The sequence below is a fragment of the Thamnophis elegans genome, chromosome 9, assembly GCF_009769535.1.
Source record: "Thamnophis elegans isolate rThaEle1 chromosome 9, rThaEle1.pri, whole genome shotgun sequence".
Classification (NCBI taxonomy): domain Eukaryota; kingdom Metazoa; phylum Chordata; class Lepidosauria; order Squamata; family Colubridae; genus Thamnophis; species Thamnophis elegans.
The window spans coordinates 7,327,879-7,352,435 of NC_045549.1; the positions used below are offsets into that span (position 1 = coordinate 7,327,879).

General features: G+C 43.5%; 1 protein-coding gene across 1 annotated transcript; it reads left to right on the forward strand.

Moving 5' to 3' along the window:
- Positions 1–2,472: 2,472 nt before the first annotated feature.
- On the forward strand, positions 2,473–12,577 carry LOC116513241 (C-X-C motif chemokine 2-like). The gene is made up of 4 exons (XM_032224228.1): positions 2,473–2,634; positions 7,901–8,030; positions 9,147–9,216; positions 11,573–12,577. The coding sequence occupies exons 1-4, from the start codon at positions 2,487–2,489 to the stop codon at positions 11,600–11,602; spliced, it is 378 nt and encodes a 125-aa protein (XP_032080119.1). The 5' UTR covers positions 2,473–2,486; the 3' UTR covers positions 11,603–12,577.
- Positions 12,578–24,557: the final 11,980 nt, after the last annotated feature.

Consider the following 24,557-nt stretch of genomic DNA (forward strand, 5'->3'; position numbering starts at 1 on the left):
ATTGCTATTACTTGGAGCCCTGACACCAAGTGAACTGAATTCTCTTCAAACTATTCCGGGGCTCTTACGAGAAATAGCAACCAGAATCCTCCGAATGCCTTAATTAAGATAATATCTTGGGCTTCCCCTTAATGTGTCTGGCACATTAAGTCAGATCCCTTCCTTTTCCTTGAAGACAGAGGTTTCTCCTAAAAGCCAGATGTGGTTTCAGTTTCAAGACTGCTGTGAGTCATCAGCAAAGAGAGGGATATGAAAAGGCAGGCTACTGTTGATTGTCTGATAATTATTTTTTTTAAAAAAACAAACTTTTTCTTTAAATGACCAGAATTAATTTAAATGGCTTTTCTCCTAAATGCATATTAAGAGTGAACCAGTGGTGGGATTCAAATAATTTAACAACCGGTTCTCTGCCATAATGACCAGCTGGGTAGGCATAACTAGATGGTCATGTGACAATGTGGCTGTGGCCAATTCACGTCAATGGGCGCTTTGCCTTAGCTGTTACAACGGTAATAAGGGTTAACCAGAGAGGCAGTTTCTGTAAGGAGGGTAATAAAGATTAGGCTAGAAACTAACACCAGAATGTTTCCCTCCTGTCCTTCCTTACAGGATTAGCCCCGTAAAGTGGGGAAAAAAATAAAATAAGATTTCTTCCAACGAACGGTTCTCCGAACTGCTTAGAAAGTTACGAACCGGTTCTTCCGAATAGGTGCGAGCAGGCTGAATCCCATTCACTGGAGTGAACCAGTTAGAACTATTAGATATAAAAAAGATATTGAGACTCTGGAAAAAGTGCAGAAAAGATCATTAGATGATTAGGGGGATTGGAACATATGAAGATCAGTTTCAGGACGTTGCTGCCCATTCGCTTTGTGTGTGCTTGGTGCGCACACTTTCCCTCTTCTATTTCTATTGGGTGTTTGTTTTTTTGGCCAGAAATCAGAAATAAACCGCGGAAACTGGATGTTGTTTGCAATACTGCAGTCTAACCACTGTGCCCCTATGGCTTCCTTGCTTACTTCTCATTTCCGTTCCTTTCCTTTTTTATTTCCATTCCTTCTTTCTTGTCTTCCTTCCTTCATCCTTCCCAATAGCATTTAGATTTATATAGAGCTGAGGTGGCGCAGTGGGTAGAGTGCAGTACTGCAGGCCACTTCAGCTGACTGTTATCTGCAGTTCGGCGGTTCTAATCTCACCTGGCTCAAGGTTGACTCAGCCTTCCATCCTTCCGAGGTGGGTGAAATGAGGACCCAGACTATGGGGGGCGATATGCTGACTCTGTAAACCTGCTTAGAGAGGGCTGAAAGCCCCTATGAAGCGGTATATAAGTCTAACTGCTATTGCTATTGCTATTATATACTATTCCACAGTGTTTTACAGCCCTCTCTAAGTAGTTCACAGAGTCAGCCTATTGCTCCCAACGATCTGGGTCCTCATTTTACCCACCTTGGAAGGATGGAAGGCTGAGTCCACCTTGAGCCGGTCAGGATTGAACTGCTGGCAGTCGGCAGAATTAGCCTGATATACTGCAATCTAATCCACTACGCCACCATGGCTCTTCACTCATGAAAAGATGAAAGAAACTGACTAACAGGTTCTTGAGTTCGTAGTTTGGATCAAACCCATGGTTTATTTAACTGCATCCAGTTTTGGTCACCGCACTATAAAAAAGAGTTTGAGACTCTAGAAAGAATGCAGAGAAGAGCAAGCAGGATGATTAGGGGACTGAGGCTAAAACTATATGAAGAACGGTTGCAGGAACTGGGCATGGCTAGATCTAGTGAAGAAGAAGGACCAGGGGAGACAGGATAGCAGTCTTCCAATATTTGAGAGGCTGCCACAGAGAGGAAGGGGTCAAACTATTTTTCCATGAAGGCCAGACAAGGAATAATGGATGGAAACTGATCAAGGAGAGATTCAACCTGGAAATAAGGAGACATTTCCGGACAGAACAATCAACCCATGGAACAGAGGTTGCCTTCGGAAGTTGTGGGAGCTTCATCACTTCTGACTTTCAAGAAGACACTGGACTGCCATTTGTCAGAAACGGAATAGGGTCTCCTGCTTGAGCAGGGGGTTGGATTAGATGACCTACAAGGTCCCTTCCAACTCTGTCAATCTGTTATAATCTGTTTCGAATAAACCGCAGGCCACTGGGTTCAAACGGTCAAGTCAAACTGCATCCCGGCTCGAGTGCCAAAATCCCAAACATTGGATCCTCAGCGACTTTTTAATTACTACCAAAGGTGCTGATGAGTAAAAGGCGAATGCCTAAACCCTGGGGATTTCACAGACACGCCTACACACGTCGTCGTTAAAAAACAAAAGGACGATTTTTTGGAAAGGAAAACTGCAGTCCAAGATCGTGGGTGCCTAATAGGTGGGGCCTAGAGAATGGCTTCTTTGATAATGTATATAAATCAGAAGTGAAAGTGAGCGTTTTGGGAATTCCCTGCTGCAAAACTGTGGTGGAATTTAGGCAATAAATGAGCTCTTCGCCCGACAAGAAGACCTCTTCTCCCTCTCTCTCTCTCTCTCTGGAACACAAGCGAGAAAAGGGACTCAGCGCCGAGATGAACAAACAAGCTTTCTTCACCATCCTTGTACTTCTGGCTTGTTGTGTGGCTCTCATGCAGGTAACAAATTTTGGTTGTAGAAGGGAGGCATTTCCAAGGTCGCATCCAGATGCTCATGATGTTCCGTTCCTGTTTCTTCTGCTTCTCTTGCTCCTTCGTGCAATTTCTTTGCGTCATTTTGGGTAACCTTGAAATAAGAAGAAATATCACTTTCGACGTTGCTTTCTCTAGCATTTAAAGGGGACTTTCCCTCTTCGAAGGATTTCCTTATTTTTTTGCAATTCTTCATTTATTTTATATCCTTAATCTGTCCTCAAACTAAAACATAGGAACAGTTGCGGGAATTGAGTATGTTTGGCTTAATGAAAAGGGGAGGCGGTGGCTCAGTGGCTAAGACGCTGAGCTTGTTGATCGGAAAGGTCGGCAGTTTGGCGGTTCGAATCCCTAGCGCCACGTAACGGAGTGAGCTCCCATGACTTTGTCCCAGCGTCTTCCAACCTAGCCGTTTGAAAGCACGTAAAAAATGCTAGTAGAAAAATAGGGACTACTTTGGTGAGAAGGTAACAGCATTCAATGCGCCTTCGGCGTTGAGTCATGCCGGCCACATGACCACGGAGACGTCTTCGGACAGTGCTGGCTCTTTGGCTTTGAAATGGAGATGAGCACCATCCCCTAGAGCCGGAAATGACTAGCACACATGTGCGAGGGTAGCCTTTAACTTTACTTTAGTTTACTCGGTGTCATAATAGGGGTGTTCTAATATTTGAGGAGCTGCCATAAATAGGGGATCAACCTATTTCCAAACCACCTCAAGGCAGGGCAAGAAACAATGAGTGGAAACTAATCAAGGAAAGAGCCATCCTAGAATTAAGGAGAAATTTCCTGACAGTGAAAACAGTTAATCAACGGAATGATTTGTCTTCGGAAGACTCACTGGAGGGTTTCAAGAAGAGATTGGACAACCATTTGTTTTTTTTTCCCCCCTACAGTTGACAATATACTTGAAATTGCTTTCTTACCATCCCATAACTCCATCTTATCTTACAACATTCCTACTTCTTCTTCCTTCCTTCCCTCCTTCCTTCCCTCCTTTCTTCTCTCCTACTCTCCTTCCTTCCCTCCTTCCTTCCCTCCTTTCTTCTCTCCTCCTCTCCTTCCTTTTCCCCTTCCTTTCCTCCTTCCTTCCCCCCTTCCTTCTCTCCTACATTCCCTCCTTCCTTCCCTCCTCTCCTCTCCTTCCCTCTTTCCTTCCCTCCTTTTTTCTCTCCTTCTCTCCTTCCTTCCCTCCTTGCTTCCCTCCCTCCTTCCCTCCTTCCTTCCCCCCTTTCTTCTCTTTCTTCTCTTTCTTCTCTCCTTCCTTCCTCCTCTCCTTTCCCTTCTCTCCTTCCCCTTCCTCCCCTTTACCCTTCCCCTCATCCTCCCTTATCTCCCCTCTCTCCTACTCTTACATTCCCTCCAATTCTTCCTCTGCTTTTCCCTCCCTCCTATTCCTCTCCTTTCTCCTCACCTTCCTATCTTTCCTTCTACTCCTCCTTCCATCCACTCTATCCGTTGTTGTGTTTACATATTCTCCTCTTCAGGGGGTGACCTGGTTCTTTCCCCCCCCCCCCTAATTGCAAGTTAGGAATAGCATAAGGCCTCCTGCTTGAGGAGGGCATTGGACTAGAAGACCTCCAAGGTCCCTTCCAACTCTGTTATTCTGTTATTTGGAGTCTCCTTCTCTATTCCTAGTCCTCTGGAATGTCTATTTCTGGCTTTGAAATGGAGAGAACAGAGTTGGACGAAACTAATGTTTGCCTTATGGGCAGAAGGGAAGACAGCTGTTAAGCTCATTATGGGAATGTATTTATAATTGAAACCATACATGCAATCTCTTATCTATCGCCTCTATATTGACTGGTTCTTAATCTCAAGATTCTTCTTTTAGGACAGATTCCCGTGTTTCTTTATTTTTTATTAAAGAGTTTTAATAGATTTTACAAATGTTTCCCATTCCCCTTCCCTCCCCACGCCCCAACCCTACCCCCCACTCCAACCCTCCCTCCCCCCAACCTCCCAGAGCAAAATACAGGGTATAAACATTTAACAATCATACACTAAGATAAGCTAACTAACTATAGCATCCTACCTCCCTCTTGTACTTTAACTCCCCTTTTATTAAGCTAACTTTAGATAAATCGTAACATTCCTTGTTCATTCATTCATAAGCTAGTTGAAATTTCTTAGTCCGATATTTATTTTGAATGTAGTCAATCCATCTTCTCCATTCCAGTTTGCATTTCTCATCGGAATGGTCCTTCAAATATGCTGAGATTTTGGCCATCTCTACTAAGTTTACTACTTTTAATGTCCATTCTTGAATAGTAGGCAATTCTTCCTTCTTCCAGTCCTGCGCCACCAACAATCTTGCTGCCGTTGTTAAGTTCAGAATCAAATTAGTGTCTAGACTGTAAATTAGTGTACAGATTAGTGTAATTATACCTAGCAAGAACAGCTGGGGAGTGAACTTTATCCTCTTTTTAAGAATATTTTGAATAATCCATCATATTTTTATCCAAAATGCTTTAATTTTTTTTTACAAGTACACCATATATGATAATACGTAGCGTCAACACAATCACATCTCCAGCATTTAGATTGTAAATTCGGATACATACAACCTAACTTTTTGGGATCTAAATGCCATCTATAAAACATCTTATAAAAAGTTTTGAGCTTGCGTAAATTTTACATTTCTTACCCAAATCTTTTCCCATGTTTCCATCATTATCGGTTCTTTCCCCGTGTTTCTTATGTAGCATTTCAGGTATTTTGTAAAAAACAACAACAACCAGATCATGAAAATTAGTTGTAGGGGACGAATAGCAGGGTGGGGTGGAAGTGAATTTAGCCAGTATATTAGGTCTTGGCCAAGATATCACAACTAGGAAAAGAGACTCAACAAAAAGATGACCAAACAAAGTTTCCTTCTCATCCTTGTTTTTCTGACTTATTGTGTAACTCTCATGCATGGTTCAATGATCTGATTCGTGGCACGACAAAACCGTGCTCAACTAAAGCGCGCCTGATTAAACCGCGTCGCTGACGTCATCAACAGGGCGACAACAGCAAGCGCGGAGAAAGAAGGGCGCTTTAAATAGTGCTTTGAAAGAAAGCCGATTAAACTTAAGGTAAGGGTTAGCTTTAGGGTTAGCTTTAGGGTTAGCTTTAGGGTTAGGTTTAGGGTTAGGTTAAGGGTTAGGGTTAGGGTGAGGTTTAGGTTTAGGGTTAGGTTAAGGGTTAGGATTAGGTTTAGGGTTAGGTTAAGGGTTAGCTTTAGGGTTAGCTTTAGGGTTAGGTTAAGGGTTAGGCTTAGGGTTAGGTTTAGGGTTAGGTTTAGGGGGGTTAGGTTTAGGGGTTAATTTTAGGTTTAGCGTTTACAGCGTGCTTCTGTCTCTGCGCTGTTGTCGCCCTGTGATGACATCAGCTACGCGGTTTCGTCGAGCGCGCTTTAGTCGAACACGGTTTTGTGGTGGAACCGATCTGATTTGCTGTTGTTTTTTTAAATCTAATTTTAGAGAGCAGCATTTCCAAATTCACCCAGATTTTTCAAGAGTGGGATGTGTACTACAGGAGTGGGATTCACTTACCTTCCCTACCAGTTCGCATATATGAGTGCGTGCAGTGCTCACGCATTATGTCGGGGTGGGTGGGTGGAGCCTTCCTCAGCCGCCACTACCGTGTCTCCCGAACCGGAGACAACTGGGGAATACCACCTCTGGTGTACTCCAATAGAGCCTCTTCCTGTTTTGTCTACTTCTCGCTCCTTCCTCCTTCGTGCAAATTGTTTGTGTCTCCTCTACTCACTGTCCTGTTTAATGTTTGTTTCTGGCTTTGATAATTATCAATAAAAAAAATATAGGTTTCTGAGTTTTAGCTGGGATAGGATATTTTGTTCACGTAGGTTGCTGAATAAGTCATAATATAGCTTGATTTTACTTTAATATAATGCACAAACAGGGAGGGAGGGAGGGAAGAAAGGAATAAGGAAGGAAGGAAGGAAGGAAGGAAGGAAGGAAAGAAAGAAAGAAAGAAAGAAAGAAAGAAAGAAAGAAAGAAAGAAAGAAAGAAGGCAGGCAGGCAAATTGATTTTTTAATTAGGGAAAAATCAATAGCTACATTTTTTATTTTTTATTTTTTTATTATTATTTTAATTTTAATTTTATCAATTTCATATATACATTCACAATTATATGATCTCATAACTGTTATTAATAATATGTATTTATAACAATTTTTCCCCTACAGTTGACAATATACTTGAAGATTGCTTTTTTAACATCCCATAGATCCATCTTATCTTACAACGGTCCTACTTCTTCTTCCCTCCCTCCCTCTTTCCTTCCCTCGTTTCTTCTCTCCTGCTCTCCTTCCTACCCTCCTTCCTTTCCCTCCTTCCTTCCTTCCTTCCCTTTCTTCTCTCCTTCTCTCCTTCCTTTCCCCCTTCCTTTCCTCCTTCCCTCCCTCCTTCCCTCCCTCCTTCCTACCCCCCTTTCTTCTCTTTCTTCTCTCCTTCCTTCCTTCCTCCTCTCCTTTCCCTTCTCTCCTTCCCCTTCCTCCCCTTTACCCTTCCCCTTTACCCTAGCTACATTTTTTAATGTCTGTAACCCCTTCATGGGCTTTTTGCTGACGACTTGTGATTTATGGATTTGATAATCATAAAGGTTAGAATATGGAAAGAAGGGAGTCGCAATGTAATCTTAGACGGAATAAAATATAAATATATTTATAACTGTTAAAAAAAAGATGAAAAGTCGCTGCTTTATATCTTTTTCTTGGTTTTGGCCCCTCTTATTTCTTACTCACTTTCCTTTTTTTTTCCTTTATATTTGTATTGTTTTCAATCTGTATAAAAACTTTTCAACTTTTGCTTTTAAAAAAGAGACTGATGAATGGACGGGCAGGTAGATAGATAATTCCCTTCCCAGCAAGGGAATTCTGGGAACTGAAGTCCGCTCATCTTAAAGTTGCTGGATTGAGAAACACTGCTTTGCCGAGGTGGCGCAGTGGTTAAATGCAGCACTGCAGGCTACTTCAGCTGACTGCAGTTCTGCAGTTCGGCTGTTCAAATCTCACCGGCTCAGGGTTGACTCAGCCTTCTATCCTCCCGAGGTGGGTGAAATGAGAACCCGGATTGTTGTTGGGGGCAATATGCTGACTCTGTAAACCGCTTAGAGAGGGCTGAAAGCCCTATGAAGCGGTATATAAGTCTAACTGCTATTGCTATTGCTATAGTCTATTGTAAATGATGGGTGAAGAATTCACCTCCTTTATATCATCTCTTGCAGGAATGCCCACGAGCCGGGGTCGCTGTTCGTGCAGAACATGGAGAAATTATGTGAATGAGAAGCGTATAGTTACCGAAAAATCTGTGTACCACGAGCCAAGCGGCCTCTGTAGTCAAGAGGAACTGATGTAAGTAGCTGAGCAGAATCTTGATGCCTTCTATTGAAGCTATTGAATTCCCCAAATTTTCATTGCTAAGCGAGACAGTTCTTAAGTAAGTTTTGCCCCGCCTTTTATAACCTTTCTTGCCAGAGTTGTTAAGTGAATCACTGAAATTGTTCAGTTAGTATAACACGGTCATAAAGTGCAACTGGCTCCATTGACTTTGCTTGCATTGAAAGTCGAATAATGATGACTGTTAATGAGGGAAGTTCACCCCTCTTAGAAGAATGAAATATTTTGAGAAATATTTAAGAAGGCAGACTGTTCTATTTCCCCTAAAAGAGAAATGGAAATCTTAAGGGAGACAGAAACTCAGAGCCACAGCTCCCTGCCCCCAGCAGATATGTGGTGCCCGTTGAGAAGAACTGGGCCAGCCTATCTACAAAACAAAAGTCCTTCTGGTCCAGGGTGAAGGGATTAAGAGATGACCCTCCAGGACATTATAGGATTATCTGGCAGCAGGGTTCACTGCACTGCGAAATCACCTGGGGACATTGCATCACCCAGCAAGCTTCAACCAAGCTTGTCTCAGAAAATCTACAAGGTCATCTATGACCCCTGCATGGCCCCCACGGGAATCTGACTACAGCCAATAAAATGCATTTCTTCCGCAGGAATAGGAAGCTCAAGGACAAGGCCCAAGAGAAGATATAAATAACCCTCACTCTCCACTCCATGTGGTCAGCTGCCCAGGACCTCAAACCAGTAGTGAAATTCAATGTTTTTTACTACCGGTTCTGTGAGCGTGGCTTGGTGGGCTTGGTGGGCGTGGCTTGGTGGGCATGGCAGGGGAAGGATACTTCAAAATCTCCATTCCCTCCCCACTCTGGGGCCAGCTAGGGGTGGCATTTTGCCGGTTCTCTGAACTACTCAAAATTTCCGCTACCGGTTCTCCAGAACCTGCTGGATTTCATCCCTGCCTCAAACCCATCGATAAACCACCTTTCCAATCAGCTTCCATGTTTCCAGTGTCTTTCTCTCCACTTGGAACTGAACCAGAAGGATATTTCTTCCAATACGAATAATATCAAACAATCCTTTGTCTAATTTGGTCTTTAATTTGGTCTCTTTGCATATATGTAGAGTGACGCTTAGAGATAACAGGAGAGTTTGTCTGAATCTGAACAAGGACCAAGGCAGGAGAATTAAAGAGGTAAGCAGCGATCACGTTGGTGGGGTATTAGCTGTGTTTGTGTTTTTCTGAGGACTAATAAATCAAGCTGGAATGAGGCAAGAAATCTGTCAGCATTCCAAATATCATGCAGAATTAAATCAGAGTCCAAGGCAGAGCTATCCTTAAAGTTCCAATTTAATAAGACAGACATGTTGGCACAAACTGTGGAACCCCAAATCTAAAAGCTTCCTGAGATTCCACCCAGTTGAAAATTAATGATCTTATCCCCACACCCATAAATCCATCACATGGTCCAATCTTCTTCAGCCACGCTGGCATCTCCACCCAGCTGGTTCCGGTCAGGTGCAGAGGTGCGGAGACAAAAGATGACCTTGGTCTTCTAAAAAGGAATGACAACAACACATTCCACAATTCTACTCCTTTCTATTCCTCCCTCACAATTACTACACTAATGAAACAGCATAACAAATTGATAGAGAGTGTGGCAGGCCAAATCCTTAGTCAACGGCTCAGACATTTATTTATTTTTAAAAATTCTTTATTTGCCACATGTCGGTCTCTGCCATTTCTTTCACAGGGCTAGCATTCACCCTTTGCTTATCGCATATTTAGTAAAAAAATTACTCACAGCAGCTCCGCAAAACTTCTGAATCTTAGCTCACTGTCAGAGGTTTCCTGCTGGTGTACCCGTGGCTTGTTTGTCACTTTTGCAAGGAAGCCAACAAAGAGAGGGGAAGCTTAGAAGTGTCCGGTGGATAATTTAATCAGTTCTAACTTTGGGTGACTCATTATTCTACATAATTCACTGTCGGAGTCTGGTGGCAGCTCCAATGGCTCCTGCTGGGCCACATCAGTTATATATATATATCAGAGGTGGGTTCCTACCAGTTCGCACCTATTCGGTAGAACCGGTTCGTCAAATCTACCGAACCGGTTAGAAGAGGTTCCACCAGTGGACCCAGAAAGCAGGCCACACCTTATTTATTTTATTTATTATTTATTTTATTAAATATATTTATATGCCACCCAATCCCCAAGGACTCCTACAGAAGAGGTTCCAAAAATTTTTGAAACTCACCACTGACACACACACACACAGACAGATAGACTGACACAGAGAGAGAGAGAGAAAGCGAAAGAAAGGAAGAAATAAATAAACAAAGAAAAAAGAAAGAAAAAGAGTGAGAGATGAAAGAAAAAAAGAAAAAAAGGGACAGAGAGACAAAAGGAAGGAAAGAGAGAGAGAGAGAGAGAGAGAGAGAGAGAAAGAAAGAAAACACATGGCCGGCAAGCCACTCCCACCAGGTCACATGGCTGGCAAGCCACTCCCACAAAGGAGGCCACACCCACAGAGTAGGTTCCAAAAATTTTTGAAACCCACCACTGATATATATCTATATCTATATATATCTATATCTATCTATCTATCTATCTATCTATCTATCTGTCTGTCTGTCTGTCTGTGTGTGTGTGTGTGTGTGTGTGTTTTATTTGTGCTGATAAACCGCACCACGGTTTGCCCACATAACACCGATCCTCCGTGAGCTGCGTTGGCTACCTGTTGGTCTCCGGGTGCACTTCAAGGTCCTTCTTACCATCTACAAAAGCGCTCCATGGTAGTGGATCTGGCTATTTGAGAGACCGCCTTCTGCCGATTACCTCCCTGCGTCCCATCAGATCGCATAGAGTAGGCCTCCTCCGAATCCCATCCGCCAGTCAGTGCCGACTGGCGACTACACGGAGGAGAGCCTTCTCAGTTGCAGCTCCGACGCTATGGAACAATCTCCCCATGGAGATCCGCACCCTCACCACCGTCCAGGCCTTCCGCACAGCCCTCAAGATCTGGCTATCCCGACAGGCCTGGGGATAAGACTCTACTCTCGCCCCTCCCGAATGTTGAATGAATGTTGGGTTTTTATTGCTAATTATTTTTATTCACATTTTCTTTTTGTGTTTTGTCCTGCACTCCCCTCCCCTATTATTGTAAGCCGCCCTGAGTCCCCTCAGGGAAAAGGGCGGCCTATAAATGCTTAATAAAATGAATAAATAAATAAATAAATAAATAAATAAATAAATAAATAAATAAATAAAGGGAGACTTTATATATAAATAAAGGGAGACATATATATATGATTTAAAACATATAACTTGGTATGAATTGTAGGTGATGACTGTGGAAGGGATGCACGAAAGCTCTTTATAATTTGCAATGGAAGATACTTTTGGGGTGTTTGTTGTGTTTTGTCCATTTGTGTTTATTCAAGAATAAAAAAATATTTAAAAAGAAGAAGAAGGAGGTCACAATGGATAAGGGCAATCTTTTGTAAGTGGAGAAAACTAATCAAGTGGCTTACATTTTATGCTTCCTTTACAGGGACTTCTGAACAAAAATAAGACCAAATAATGAAGTTCAAGCTGAACTTTTGAAGTTCATTGAAGTTCACTGAACTTATTGACATGTAATCAGCTTATGGAGGACTCATAACCTGTGACAAACAAACTGGGAACCTCTGATCCAACAGCGTTATATGAATTGAGAAGGAAACCCGAGGACTTCCCGTAGCGATTTATTTTTTAAAAATGAGTATAAGAGCTATGTAATGAGACAAAATGCCTGTGATTTTGTTTTTGACATTTCTGACCACAGAAGGTCTTCCTTCTTCCAAATCAAACCAGCTATGGCAATGTTAAATTGGCACACCTCACTCCTGAATGTTTTATGCTTGTTGCACCCAATACAGATAGTCCTCGACTTATGACCACAATTGAGTCCCAAATACTAACTCAACGGCTAAGCAAGACCGCTAAAAGTGAGCTTTGCTCCGTTTTAAAACCTTTCTTGGCCCAGTTCCTAAGTAAATCACTGCGGCTGTTAAGTTAGTAACACGGTCGTTAAGTGAGTCTGTTTTCCCCCTTGACTTTGCTTGTCAGAAGGCCACAAGAGAGGATCGCACCCCCCTGGGGCGTTGCAACTGTCATAAATACATGTCAGTTGCCAAGCATTTGAATGTTGATCATGTGACATAAGGATGCTACAACGGTTGTAAGTGCCGTTGTAGTGCCATTGTAACTTCAAACAGTCACTAAATGAATGGTTGTTAAGTCAAGGACCACCTGTATTTTATCTTTGTTATACCATGATAAGCTTCCTTTCCAAATCATGAATTGTGTTTGTTGCAATGTTGCATCCCAAGCTTCACCGTTTTTAGTAGCATTGCAATTTTGCGTGCAACTACGTAAATCACAGAATTTAATTCATCATGACACTAACACACCATATCTCTCACTGAGTCCATAGGCGTGGACACCTATGTATACAATCTCTTATAACTAAAGAGTATATTTCCTCAATATTTCAATAAATTTCAATATTTCAATATTCCCTGTCTTTTCTAACATTTATTCACACGGTATGTCCTTAAAATGCATTTAACCCGATTGCGGAATAACCCCAAATCTGGGTCTCCCACATATCTCAAATAATAAATTAGACAAGCAGACTGAATTACACACTACAATCATCTATCACCAAAAAAAAAAGCTTTGCTGTTGTGGAAATGTAGCAGTTAGATTTGTAACTGATGTTATTCAATTTAAGGTCCTTTACAGTATTTTTCAATGTCTATATAATAAAGGCTCACATCTGACATGGTTTTAAAGTGTATTTGTGCTTTAGTTGTATTTTTTTTCTCAAGCATATTTTCGTTGGAAAATTATATCATCTGAAAAGTGGGCCATTTGGAGGCGGATTAAAAAAATCAAGATGGCGGCCACAAAGTGATCAAAGCCGCCATCTTGACTTTTTTTTTTTTTTTACTTTAATGCCTTCTGCTAAAGGAGTGATCAAAAATTAGGAAATGGAGCATGGACCTTCCTTTCTTTTTATGATGCTAGCTTAACTCGGCTATTGTATTGTATTGTATTGAAACAGAAGGAGAAAAAAAAGCTGAAGAAAAATAGAACACTAAAGAGAACAAGAGATGAGTTAAGAGAAAATGGTTGTGAAGTTTCCAGAGGATGACCTAATTAATTTACGAGCCTCGACACAAAGTTCAAAAGAAATCCATTCATTTATTAGGATCAACATTCTGGCATCTTCTTCTGTGGAGCCGAAACTGATTTTCGAAACTGATTTTCGCTTAATTGCGTTTGAACTTTACCCCTTATCCCCTCCCTTGTGTCTGTGTCATAAATCATATCCACCAACTAGGATGTAGAAATATGAGATCCGATTCTGGCTGAAGGTATGCATGGAATCCTCCCTCCAATGCGAACCTGATAATAGTCATGGCAACGCGTTACAAGTTTCTCTTTTGAACCTGGATTTGGCACGGAGTGGGTTTAAGAATCTCAGGCTAGAAAAATAAAAGTATAAAAAATAAAAGTTGAAAAGATAATTTGCACTGAGCAAAAGCAGGACCCAAGATAGAATCTTGCAAATATTTCGGTTCATGCTAAAGAAATTTTAAAAAGGTTTTTCGGAATTGTGCTTGATTCAATTAGCTTTCAATCTCAGTGAGCCCATTTTTGTATCTTTGAAATGAAATAAATAATAAATATTCATTATGTTCATTTGTGATCCATGCCTTCCGAGGGAAGTTTCTCCTCACTGAATACCATGCAGGTTTTGGGGGATTATAAATTCTGAAATTCCTAGCTAGAGTAAGAAAAATTCGGCTCTAAATAGGATTAGTAGATGTCCTCCATCCAGCAGGCATAGCCTTAAAATTAAATTTTATACAGCTTTTTGAGTATCTTGAGTTTTTTATTCTTTGGTCTGCTTTTACAACATTACAGGTCATTTTAGACTTTTAAGATTTAGACTACAATTAGGACCAGAATTTAGACTACAATTAGGACCAGAATTTAGACTACAATTAGGACCAGAATTTAGACTACAATTAGGACCAGAATTTAGACTACAATTAGGACCAGAATTTAGACTACAATTAGGACCAGAGTTTCTGTTGCTAAGCAAGGCAGTTGTTAAATGAATCATGCTGAAATTTACAACGTTTTTGCTATGATTGTTAAGGGAATCACTGCAGTTGTTAACTGGATCATGCCGTTATTAAGTGAGTCCAGCTTCTTCCATTGGCTTTGCTTGTCGGAAGCCAGCTGGAAAAAGTCACAAATGGCAATCTTATGAATCTGGGACATTGGAGTCATAAATACATGCCAATTACTAAATTTGCCCAAATTTTGATCACATGACCAAATGGGGATGCTGTAATGGTCGTAAGAGTGAGGATGGATCATAAGTCACTTTTTTCAGTGCTGTTGTGTTCTGACCGCCCCCCCCTCCGTATGGTGAGTCACCCCGACACAAGATTACTGCTAGACAATTTATTCACAGTAAATTAGCACACCAACAAGACTTCGGCAGCAACCCAGATTTCCCAAATAAGAAATACACACCAGAGCTTCTCCAGATTTAGTATAATAGTTGTGTCCTGCAAACAGCCTCCTCTCAAAGTCTCTTCTTATATACTCTCTTGGGAGGAGCCTAATCACAACCTGGGTCCAATTATCTCCTTTGTCTCTGTAATTGTTGCCGGCACTTATCTGGCCATCTCTGCCGGGCATCCGGGACCACTTCCCTCTGCACCTCATCACTGCTCAAGGACCTGACGTCTTCACCACTGCTCCAGGGCCTGACGTCAGGGGCAAACTCCCTTTGGCTTTCACTGCTGCTCCATGCCTCAGGCGCCTCCTGGTGGCCAACCAGCCTCTCTGGTCCCTGCTCGGAGTCTGAATCCTGTCCAGGGTCCTCCACATCTTCCAGAGCCGACTCATAGGGTCCCTCGCTATCTGAGTCTGTTTGCAGCTCCAACGGCTTCTGCTGGGCCACAACATGTTGTAACTAGGAATAGTTGCTAAAATGAATGGGACTAAGTCAAGGACCATATGTAGCCCTTCAAACTTTTGTGTATTGCTACCATGAAAATTATCTGCTTCTTTTTGAACTTATCAATCGACAGACTTACCTAGATATAAGTTATGTATTTCTAGTTTTGAGCCATCAGCTTCAATGCTGCTCCTTCTAGTGAATGGTGTTCATGTGGCTTAGACTTAGAAGACACTTAGAATAACTTCATTGTCACTTTGAATGTACACCAACCGGAATACATTAAAATGAAATTTCATTGCGCACAGCTCTCAAAGGGTCTCCTCCTCCAATATACACTACATCAACATGACTAAATAAATAAATACAAAGTTATGCATATTACCACGATATATTCTATGACACAGAGGAACAATACAATCAAAACAAATTATGCGAGTTTACCAGACAGATGGCATAGGGCTGTGATGGCGAACCTATAGCACGTGTGCCACAGGTGGCACATGGAGCCATTTCTGAGGGCATGCAAGGCATTGCCCTATTCAGCTCCAGCACACATGTGCGTGCTGGCCAGCTGATTTTTGGCCTCGGTTTTTGGCCGTTTTTTGCCCTCCGGAGGGCGAAAAAGTGCAAACTGGAAGTTCAGAAATGGACTTCCGGTTTGTGCATTGAGCTGTTTTTCGCTCTCCGGATTCAGGAAGCCTCCGTAGGGAGAAAAACAGCCCAACCAGCAACCCGGAAGTCTGTTCCAGAACTTCCAGTTTGCATATTGGGCCATTTTTTGCCCTCCTCAGGCTCCTAGAAAGCCTCTGGGGCCTGTAGAGGGCAAAAAACGGGCCTACTGGGCCCACTGGAAATTGAAAAATGGGCCATGTCCAGCCTCCGGAGGGCCTCTGGGGGGCAGGGGAGGCCGTTTTCACCCTCCCCAGGCTCCTAGAAAGCCTCTGGAGCTTGGGGAGGGTGAAAAATGGACCTACTGGGCCCACCAGAACTTTGAAAATGCGCCATTTCCGGCCACCGGGGAACAAGGAAAGACATTTTCTCCCTCCCCAGGTTCTGTGAAAGCCATGCACACAAGCACAGAGCAGCAGGGGAGGGTCACACATGCATACGCAGGGGGCACGGTGCGTAGGGGGGCATTAAATTATAGGGTGGGCATGCAGGCATGCACGATAACATGCACATGTGTGCTTTTGACACCCGAGGTGAAAAAGGTTCGCCATCCCTGGCATAGGGAGCAAAGCTGTTACAGAATCTGATAGTCCTGCTAGAAATACTTCAAAACCTCCTCCCAGAGGGGAGCAACAGAAACAGACCATGAAATGGGTATGTGGGATCTCTAACAATGCTTTGAGCTCTAAGCACATAGCGCTTATAAGCAGTATCCTGAAGAACAGGAAGCGACCTTTCTATAATCTTCTCCACTGTCCTCACCACTCTCTGTATGGACTTTCTATCTGAGGCGCTGCCGCCACCAAACCAAACAGTGATGCGGTTTGTTAAAACGCTGTCAATCGTGCCTCTGTAAAACGTGGCCAGGACAGAAGGAGAAAGATGCGTTCTTCTCATCTGGCGCAGAAAATGCAGATCTTTACTACTCTATAAGAAACTGAAGTCAGCAAACGTTCACAACACTCCTTCTTTTTATTTATTTCTCCTCACAACTACAATGCTGGGAGTTGAGGACGAGAGAGAGAGAGAGAGAGAGGGAGGGAGAAGGAGAAGGAGAAGGAGAAGGAGAAGGAGAAGGAGAAGGAGAAGGAGAAGGAGAAGGAGAAGGAGAAGGAGAAGGAGAAGGAGAAGGAGAAGGAGAAGGAGATTGGCTCAAAGTCGCCCAGTCCTCTTTCATGCCTATGGCAGTGATAGAGAATATGAGTGAAGGCTTTTCAGAAAATACCACACTGCAAGAAGAAACAGCTAGCTTGACCACAGAAGTAAATAATTAGAATAACAGTAAAGTACTTACAATTCCAAGAAACCACAGTAAAAACCACCAGAAGCGTCTTCAGGATGAGGCATGGAAACATTTGAGCTGCAAAAATAGCTGCCTCCAGAAGTTGTGAATGCTCCCACATTGGAAGTTTCTAAGAAGAGGTTGGATAGCCATTTGTCTGAAGTGGTGTAGGGCTTCCTGCCTAAGCAGGGGTTTGGACTAGAAGACCTCCAAGGTCCCTTCCCTTCCTGTTATTCTATTCTGTGGCAAGCACCTGATATTCAGAAAAACAGGTGATTTTTTCCTAAGAAGTAGGAAGTGGCTCACCTGGAATTAAGGCGAAACTTCCTAAGGGTGAAGACAATTAATCAGCAGAACAGCTGGTCTTCAGAAGTTGTGAGTGCTCCATCACTGGAGGTTTTTAAGAAGAGACTGGATAACAATTTGTCTGAAAAGGTATAGGGTCTCCTGCTTGAGCAGGGGGCTGGACCAGAAGGCCTCCATGGTCTATTCTATTCTATTCTATTCTATTCTATTCTATTCTATTCTATTCTATTCTATTCTATTCTATTCTATTGGACTAGAAGACCTCCAAGGTATCTTCCAGCTCTATTTTGATTGATTGATTGATTCTGTCATGTGATCACCTTTCGTGACCTTCCCAGAAAGCTTTCAACAAATGAAGTCAATGGGGCGGGGGGGGGGGGGGGAATCCAGATTCCTTTAAGGACCAAATGATTCACTTAACAACTGAAGCAAAAAGGTTCATAAAATCAGATACAACTCACTTAAAAATTGCCTTGCTTAGCAACAGGAATTCTGGTCCCAATTGTGGTTGCAAATCAAGGACAACCAATACGAGCAGGTTCCCAACCAGATCGAGAAGATGTTGACACATCCAACTAGAGCCAAGGTGGCGCAGTGGTTAAATGCAGCACTGCAGGCTACTGCTAGATCAGCAGTTCAGCGGTTCAAATCTCACCGGCTCAGGGTTGACTCAGCCTTCCATCCTTCCGAGGTGGGTAAAATGAGGACCCGGATTGTTGGGGGCAATATGCTGACTCTCTGTAAACTGCTTAGAGAGGGCTGAGAGCCCTATGAAGCGGTATATAAGTCTACTGCTAAGTCTACTGCTAACTCATAAGGAGCCGAGGTGGCGCAGTGCTTAGGGTGCCGCATTGCAGGCCACTTCAGCTGACTGTTATCTGCAGTTCAGCGGTTGTAATCTCACCGGCTCAAGGTTGACTCAGCCTTCCATCCTTCCGAGGTGGATGAAATGAGGACCCAGACTGTGGGGGCGATATGCTGACTCTGTAAACCGCTTAGAGAGGGCTGAAAGCCCTATGAAGCGGTATATAAGTCTAACTGATATTGCTATTTGTCCCAAAGGTGCTTTTTTCAGGAGGCAACTTGAAGACATTTCGCTTCTCCTCCAAGAAGCTTCTTCAGCTCTGCCTGGATGGTGAGGAAAGGAAGTATTTATACTCTTTGCAGACAGCTGGTCAATTGCATCCTTTTAGAGTACTCCAATAAAAAGCAACCAGAATTGATTGATTTGATTTGATTTGATTGATTTTGATTTTATTACATTTATATGCTGCCCTTTTCCCCCGAAGGGGACTCAGGGCGACTCACAATTCAAATCAGGGAAGGGGGGTACAGACAAAAAATAAAAGACGAAACATAACATTACATAATTTAAAAACACACAACAGTCATACCATTCGAGACGGGGGCAACAACTCTTTAGCCCCAGGCCTGTCGGAACAGCCAGGTTTTAAGGGCTTTGTGGAAGGCCTGGAGGGTGGTGAGGGTTCGAATCTCCACGGGGAGTTCGTTCCAGAGGGTCGGAGCAGCCACAGAGAAGGCTCTCCTCCGGGTAGTCGCCAGTCGACACTGGCCGGCGGATGGAATTCGGAGGAGGCCTAGTCTGTGGGATCTAATCGGTCTAGTGGAGGTGATTGGCAGCAGGCGGTCTCTCAAGTACCCAGGTCCAATACCATGAAGGGCTTTATAAGTGACGAAAACCTGGTTTCTGGCGCCAATCATTGGCTTCGGCACCAGGCTCTGACCCGAATTGGGGACAACAAGAAGGCCACAAAAGGGGATGATGTGAACATGGGACAATGCAACTGTCATAAATACGGACCATTTGCCAAGCATGCAAATTTTGATCACGGGAGCACGCAGAATTGCAACGGTATGAAAAACAGCTGTAAGTCACTTTTTTCAGTGCCACTCCAGCTTTGAACAGATATTGAACACATGGTTGTAAGTTGAGGACTTTCTGTAGTGCCGTTACCAAGTGAATTGAATTCCCTTCAATTGCCGAGCTCTTACAAGAAATAAGAACCAGAAGCCTCCGATGGTCTTACTGAGAATGTCCTGGTTTCCCCCTTAAAATTCTGGCAATCAGAGTCCTTCCTTTTCATGGAAAACAGAGATTTCTCCTCAAAGCCAGATTCAGTTTCAGTTTCAAGATGATGGTGAGTCATCAGCAAAAAGAGAATAGAAAGAAATGTAAGATACATTGACTGCCTGGCTATTTTTTTTTAAACAAAACTAAATGCCCAGAATTAATTAGATTTTTTTTCCTAAATGCAAACTAAGGGAAACTCTTAGATATAAAAAGTTGTTGAGACTCGGGAAAAAGTGCAGAGAACAGCAATTAGGATGATTAATTAAGGGGTCTTTAGGCTAAAACATATGAGGAACGGTTGCAGGAACTGGGCATGTCTAGTTTACTGAAAAGAAGGACTAGGGGAGACATGATAGCAGTCTTCCAATATCTCAGGGGCTGCCCCAAAGAAGAGGGAGTCAAGCTATTCTCCAAGGCACCTGAGGGTAGAACAAGAAGCAATGGGTGGAAACTAATCAAGGAGAGAAGCAACCTAGAATTAAGTGAAAGATTCCTGGCAGTGAAAAAATAATAATCAGTAGATAGCTCGCCTCCAGAAGTTTTGGAGCTCCATCATTGGAAGTTTTAAGAAGATATTGGACAGCTATTTGTCTGAAATGGTATAGGGTTTCCTGCTTGAGCAGGGGGTTGGACTAGACGACCTCTATTGTCATTCCAACTCTGAAGAGGAGGAGGAGGAGGGGGGGGGAGGAGAAAGCTCCAATTTGCTGCTCCAATTCTTGGTGGCTGGAGAAGACAAATGGTCTCCATTGATCATACGATAAAGTAGACATCGGCTACTAGATAGGTTGCCTCAATTTACGACATATGCGCAATCAGAATTTCCATTGCAAAGTAAGATGGTTGTTAAATGAGTTACATCCAGTTTCAGGCCCTTTTTTGCTTGTTAAACAAACCATACCCTTTGTTAAGTGAATCGTGCAGCTGTTCAGTATTTCCCCCTTTGTGGCAACCTAGCTGTGGGTGACCCCAGGACAGCACAACCATTGTGAATACATGCCGAATCTCAGGGGTGGGTTTCAAAATGTTTTACTACCGGTTTGGTGGGCGTGGCTAGACGGGGGCATGCGACTGAGTGGGCGTGGCCAACTCGACATCATTCACACACACAGTGACATGACCCCGTCAACAAGCCATGCCCACCGAAATGGTGGCGAAAAGTTTTGATCAGGGGCTGGGGGGGGGGGGCCTCCAGCCTCGCCGGCGCTAAGGGAGTGCCTGCAAACTATCCAGTAAGAAAAAAAAAGTTTTTGTCCTCCCCGGCCCTCAAGAATACTGTTTTCCCCGGCCCCCAGGAACAATGCCTCTGTTTTGGCAAAAAATGGGTGGAAAATGGGCCGTTTTCCACAAAAACAGGGGCATTTTTCCTTCCCCCCAGCCTGGCTGAAGCCTGCAGAGTGCTTCTAGAGGCTGGGGGAAGGCAAAAACTCCTCCGTTTTTGCAAAAAAAAAATAGCCCATCTCTGCCACCTCTCTGGGACTGGCACGCGCGCACCATTAAAAAAAGGGAGAAATTATATATATATTTTCAATGAAGATTGTTCTGCGCATGTGCAGAACAGAAAATAAAGATGGCATTGCCCGGGATACAGCTGGTATGGTCACGTCTCCGGCTGGGTTACCACCTATTCGGCCGAACCAGTCCAAACCGGTAGGAACCCACCGGTTTGGCAACTGCCCACATTTTGATCATGTGACCTCATTGGGATGGTTTGACGGTCCTAAGTCATGTTTTTAGTGACAGTAACTTCAAACAGCCACTAAAGGAATGGTTGTAAATCAAGGACTGTTTGATCAATGAACGTAGCCGCTCAAATTGTTTAGCAAGTAAAGAATTTAGGTGTCACATCAGGTGATCACATGATTCTGGGAGATTGAAACAGTCATAAATGCCCGGAAGGTGCTTTTTTTTCCCAAGAAGCAACTGGACTTTCTTGTTAGTCTTTGAAGGCGTTTCGCTTCTCATCCAAGAAGCTTCTTCAGCTCTGACTGGAGAATGGAAGGATTGATACTCCTTGCAGACAGCTGGCCCTTTGCATTCTTCGATGAAAAGGTTTTATTTTCCATTTTTTCATTTTCATACACTCACATATATACTGTGCATAGCCAGAGCCATACAGCATTAAACAATAATCTCAGCAATTCCTCTTGTCAACAATACCCCAAAAAATAGAAACCCAATATACCTCTTCCACTCTCCGTACACCTCTTTCTTCCACCCCCCTCCAACTTTCTATCTTCCCTCCATCATCCCCCTCTACCCTACTTCCCCTCCCCCTCTACCACTCCTCTCTCCCGATCCACTCCCTCCCTTCCTTCTCACCCTCCCTCCCATCCTCTCCCCGCCCTCTCTACTCATCTTTCTTCTATCCCACTCCTCCTCCCCTTGGTGTATTTCCACTATATGTCAATGTACTTAACTTATCCTTTTTTTACAGAGAAATTAAAGAAAAACAGTATACATGTGAAGTCGCATTACATTGAAATCTAACACATCGTATCTAACCTAGTATATATCCCTCCCCCCCCCACCCTCCCCCCCAACACCCCACCTGACTCCCCCCCCCCGACTTCCCAGAGCCTGTACACGGTATAGATTTTTAACAAACACAGTCTAAAATATATTGAGAAAAAAGAAATAAAAAAGGGTTAATAACATCTCTACATTGATCTTAGCTTCTTCTTGTTACGCTAACTTTGAACAGTTTAAATTATTCCTGATCTTAAGCATAGGCTAGCTGGGTCCTTTGCATTCTTTTAGGGAGTCCTTGAAGCCACCTGGAGGTTTATTTGTGTCTTCGGGGGTCACCTGAGTGGTGCAAATGGATGTGGAGCTTTCTTCGAACTGCTGAAAGGACCGTGTTGTAAACTGGAGATAGGTGATGTTGTATCCCATCCCACTCTGGTGAGAGAGGGCTGTTCAGTTTTGACATAGATGGCCCGTTTTCCGACTTCCGGTGGGCCCAGTAGGTCTGTTTTTCACCCTCCCAAGCCTCCAGAGGCTTTCTAGGAGCCTGGGGAGGGCGAAAAATACCCCAAGATACAAATCGGAAGTTTGGGAACGAACGTCTGGGTTGCCTGTTGGGCTGTTTTTCTCCCTCTGGAGGCTTCAGGAGGCTTCCCTAAAGTCCATTCCCGAACATCCGGTTTGTGCATTGGGCGGTTTTTTGCTCTCCTGAGTCTTCAGGACATAGAGCTGACAGGGCAACGCCCCCCGTGCCCTCAGAAATGGTTCCCTGTTCCACCTGTGGCATGCGTGCCATAGATTCACCATCATGGTCCTAATGGATTTGCTCTCCCATGTTGTGCCATGCATTTGTGAAGTGGTTGTTTTGTTTCCCCCCATTGTACAGATCTGCACACGTCTCACTGCATGGCACTGCATCAGTGGTGGGTTTCAAAAATTTTTAGAACCTCTTCTGTAGGTGTGGCCTGCTTTGTGGGAGTGGCTTGCTGGCTTTGTGTCTGGGTGGGCATGGCCAACCTGTAAAATGTGGTGAAACTCACTTAACAACGCTCTTGCTTAGCAACCAAAATGATGGCTCAGGAACTTTGGCATTTGAAGCACGCAAGTCTTAAAGCTGTCAAGTTACAAGACCCTTGCACCCCTAACCCTTTAGAGAAAAAAACCCCAGGGGTGTTCAAACTTGACAGCTTTAAGACTTGTGGACTTCAACTCCCAGAATTCCTTCTCCAGTCATGTTGGCTCGGGAACTCTGGCATTGAATTGTGCAAGTCTTAAAACTGTCAAGTTACAAGACTCTTGCATCCCTAACCCTTTAGAGAAAAAAACCCCAGGGGTGTTCAAACTTGAAAGCTTTAAGACTTGTGGACTTCAACTCCCAGAATTCCTTCTCCAGTCATGTTGGCTCAGGAACTCTGGCATTGAATTGTGCAAGTCTTAAAACTGTCAAGTTACAAGACCTTTGCACCCCCTAACCATTTAGAAAAAAAACCCCAGGGGTGTTCAAACTTGACAGCTTTAAGGCTTGTGGTCTTCAACTCCCAGAATTCTTCCTCCAGTCATGTTGGCTCAGGAACTCTGGGATTCGAAGCACGCAAGTCTTAAAGCTGTCAAGTTACAAGACCCTTACACCCCTAACAGAGCCAAGGTGGCGCAGTGGTTAAATGCAGCACTGCAGGCTACTGCTAGATCAGCAGGTCAGCGGTTCAAATCTCACCGGCTCAGGGTTGACTCAGCCTTCCATCCTTCCGAGGTGGGTAAAATGAGGACCCAGATTGTTGGGGGCAATATGCTGACTCTCTGTAAACCGCTTAGAGAGGCCTGAAGGCCTATGAAGCGGTATATAAGTCTACTGCTATTGCTATTGCTAACTCTTTAGAAAAAAAAACCCAGGGGTGTTCAAACTTGACAGCTTTAAGACTTGTGGACTTCAACTCCCAGAATTCCTCCTCTCGCTCTTCATCTTGATGATGGGTTAGGGGAGGGAGCTGGAACCGGTTCTAAACGGCACTGTAGATTTGGGGAACCTCTTCTATAGAAGAGGTTAGAACTGGCAGGAACCCACCCCTGCATTGCATATATCACGTTGTTCAGTTTGTGTCTGGGTGTTTTATCCTTGGGGTGGGCGGACAACCTTCCGCCTTAGTGTATCCTGGGGTTTAAAGTGTGCTCGTATGTTGTGTTGCCTGAAGATCCTCCTGAGCTTTTCAGATATGCCTGCAACGTATGATATGACAACGTTGCTTCAAAAAACAGGACCTCGGGGACAGCCATGACTTGGATTGACTGAGAATCTCCATAGACAAGCGTCATATTTATGAATCCCTTGCCAAGCATCTGAATTTTGATCGCATCACCGTGGAGAGGCTGAAAAGGTCGTAAGTGTGAAAAACAGTTCCTAAGTCGCTTTTTCCCCCCAGTGCCGTTGTAACTTTGCAGGGTCACTTAATTAATTGTTATAAATCAAGGACATTTTAATCCAAGGCTTGCCGATGTCAGCAAAGACAAAGAGAACTTGAGAAGATTCTAAACAGAACTGAAAGTGAAAGTTCTCCATTTCCTAAAAGAGGAACTTTTTCCTGGTATTTGCAATCCGGTGGGACTTTCCTTTCGGGAATTAAGAGGACCAATCAGCTTTCAGGAGGGAAGAATTCCCTGGCCATAAATTACAGCATTTGCTGCTAGAGAGCATGAAC

Excerpts from the sequence above, each read along its gene's own strand:
- LOC116513241 (XM_032224228.1), top strand. The coding sequence starts at position 2,487 with ATGAGCTCTTCGCCCGACAAGAAGACCTCTTCTCCCTCTCTCTCTCTC. Across the intron at positions 2,635-7,900 it reads TTGTTGTGTGGCTCTCATGC|CAGGAATGCCCACGAGCCGG; the intron begins AGGTAACAAATT and ends TATCATCTCTTG. Across the intron at positions 8,031-9,146 it reads TGTAGTCAAGAGGAACTGAT|AGTGACGCTTAGAGATAACA; the intron begins GTAAGTAGCTGA and ends GCATATATGTAG.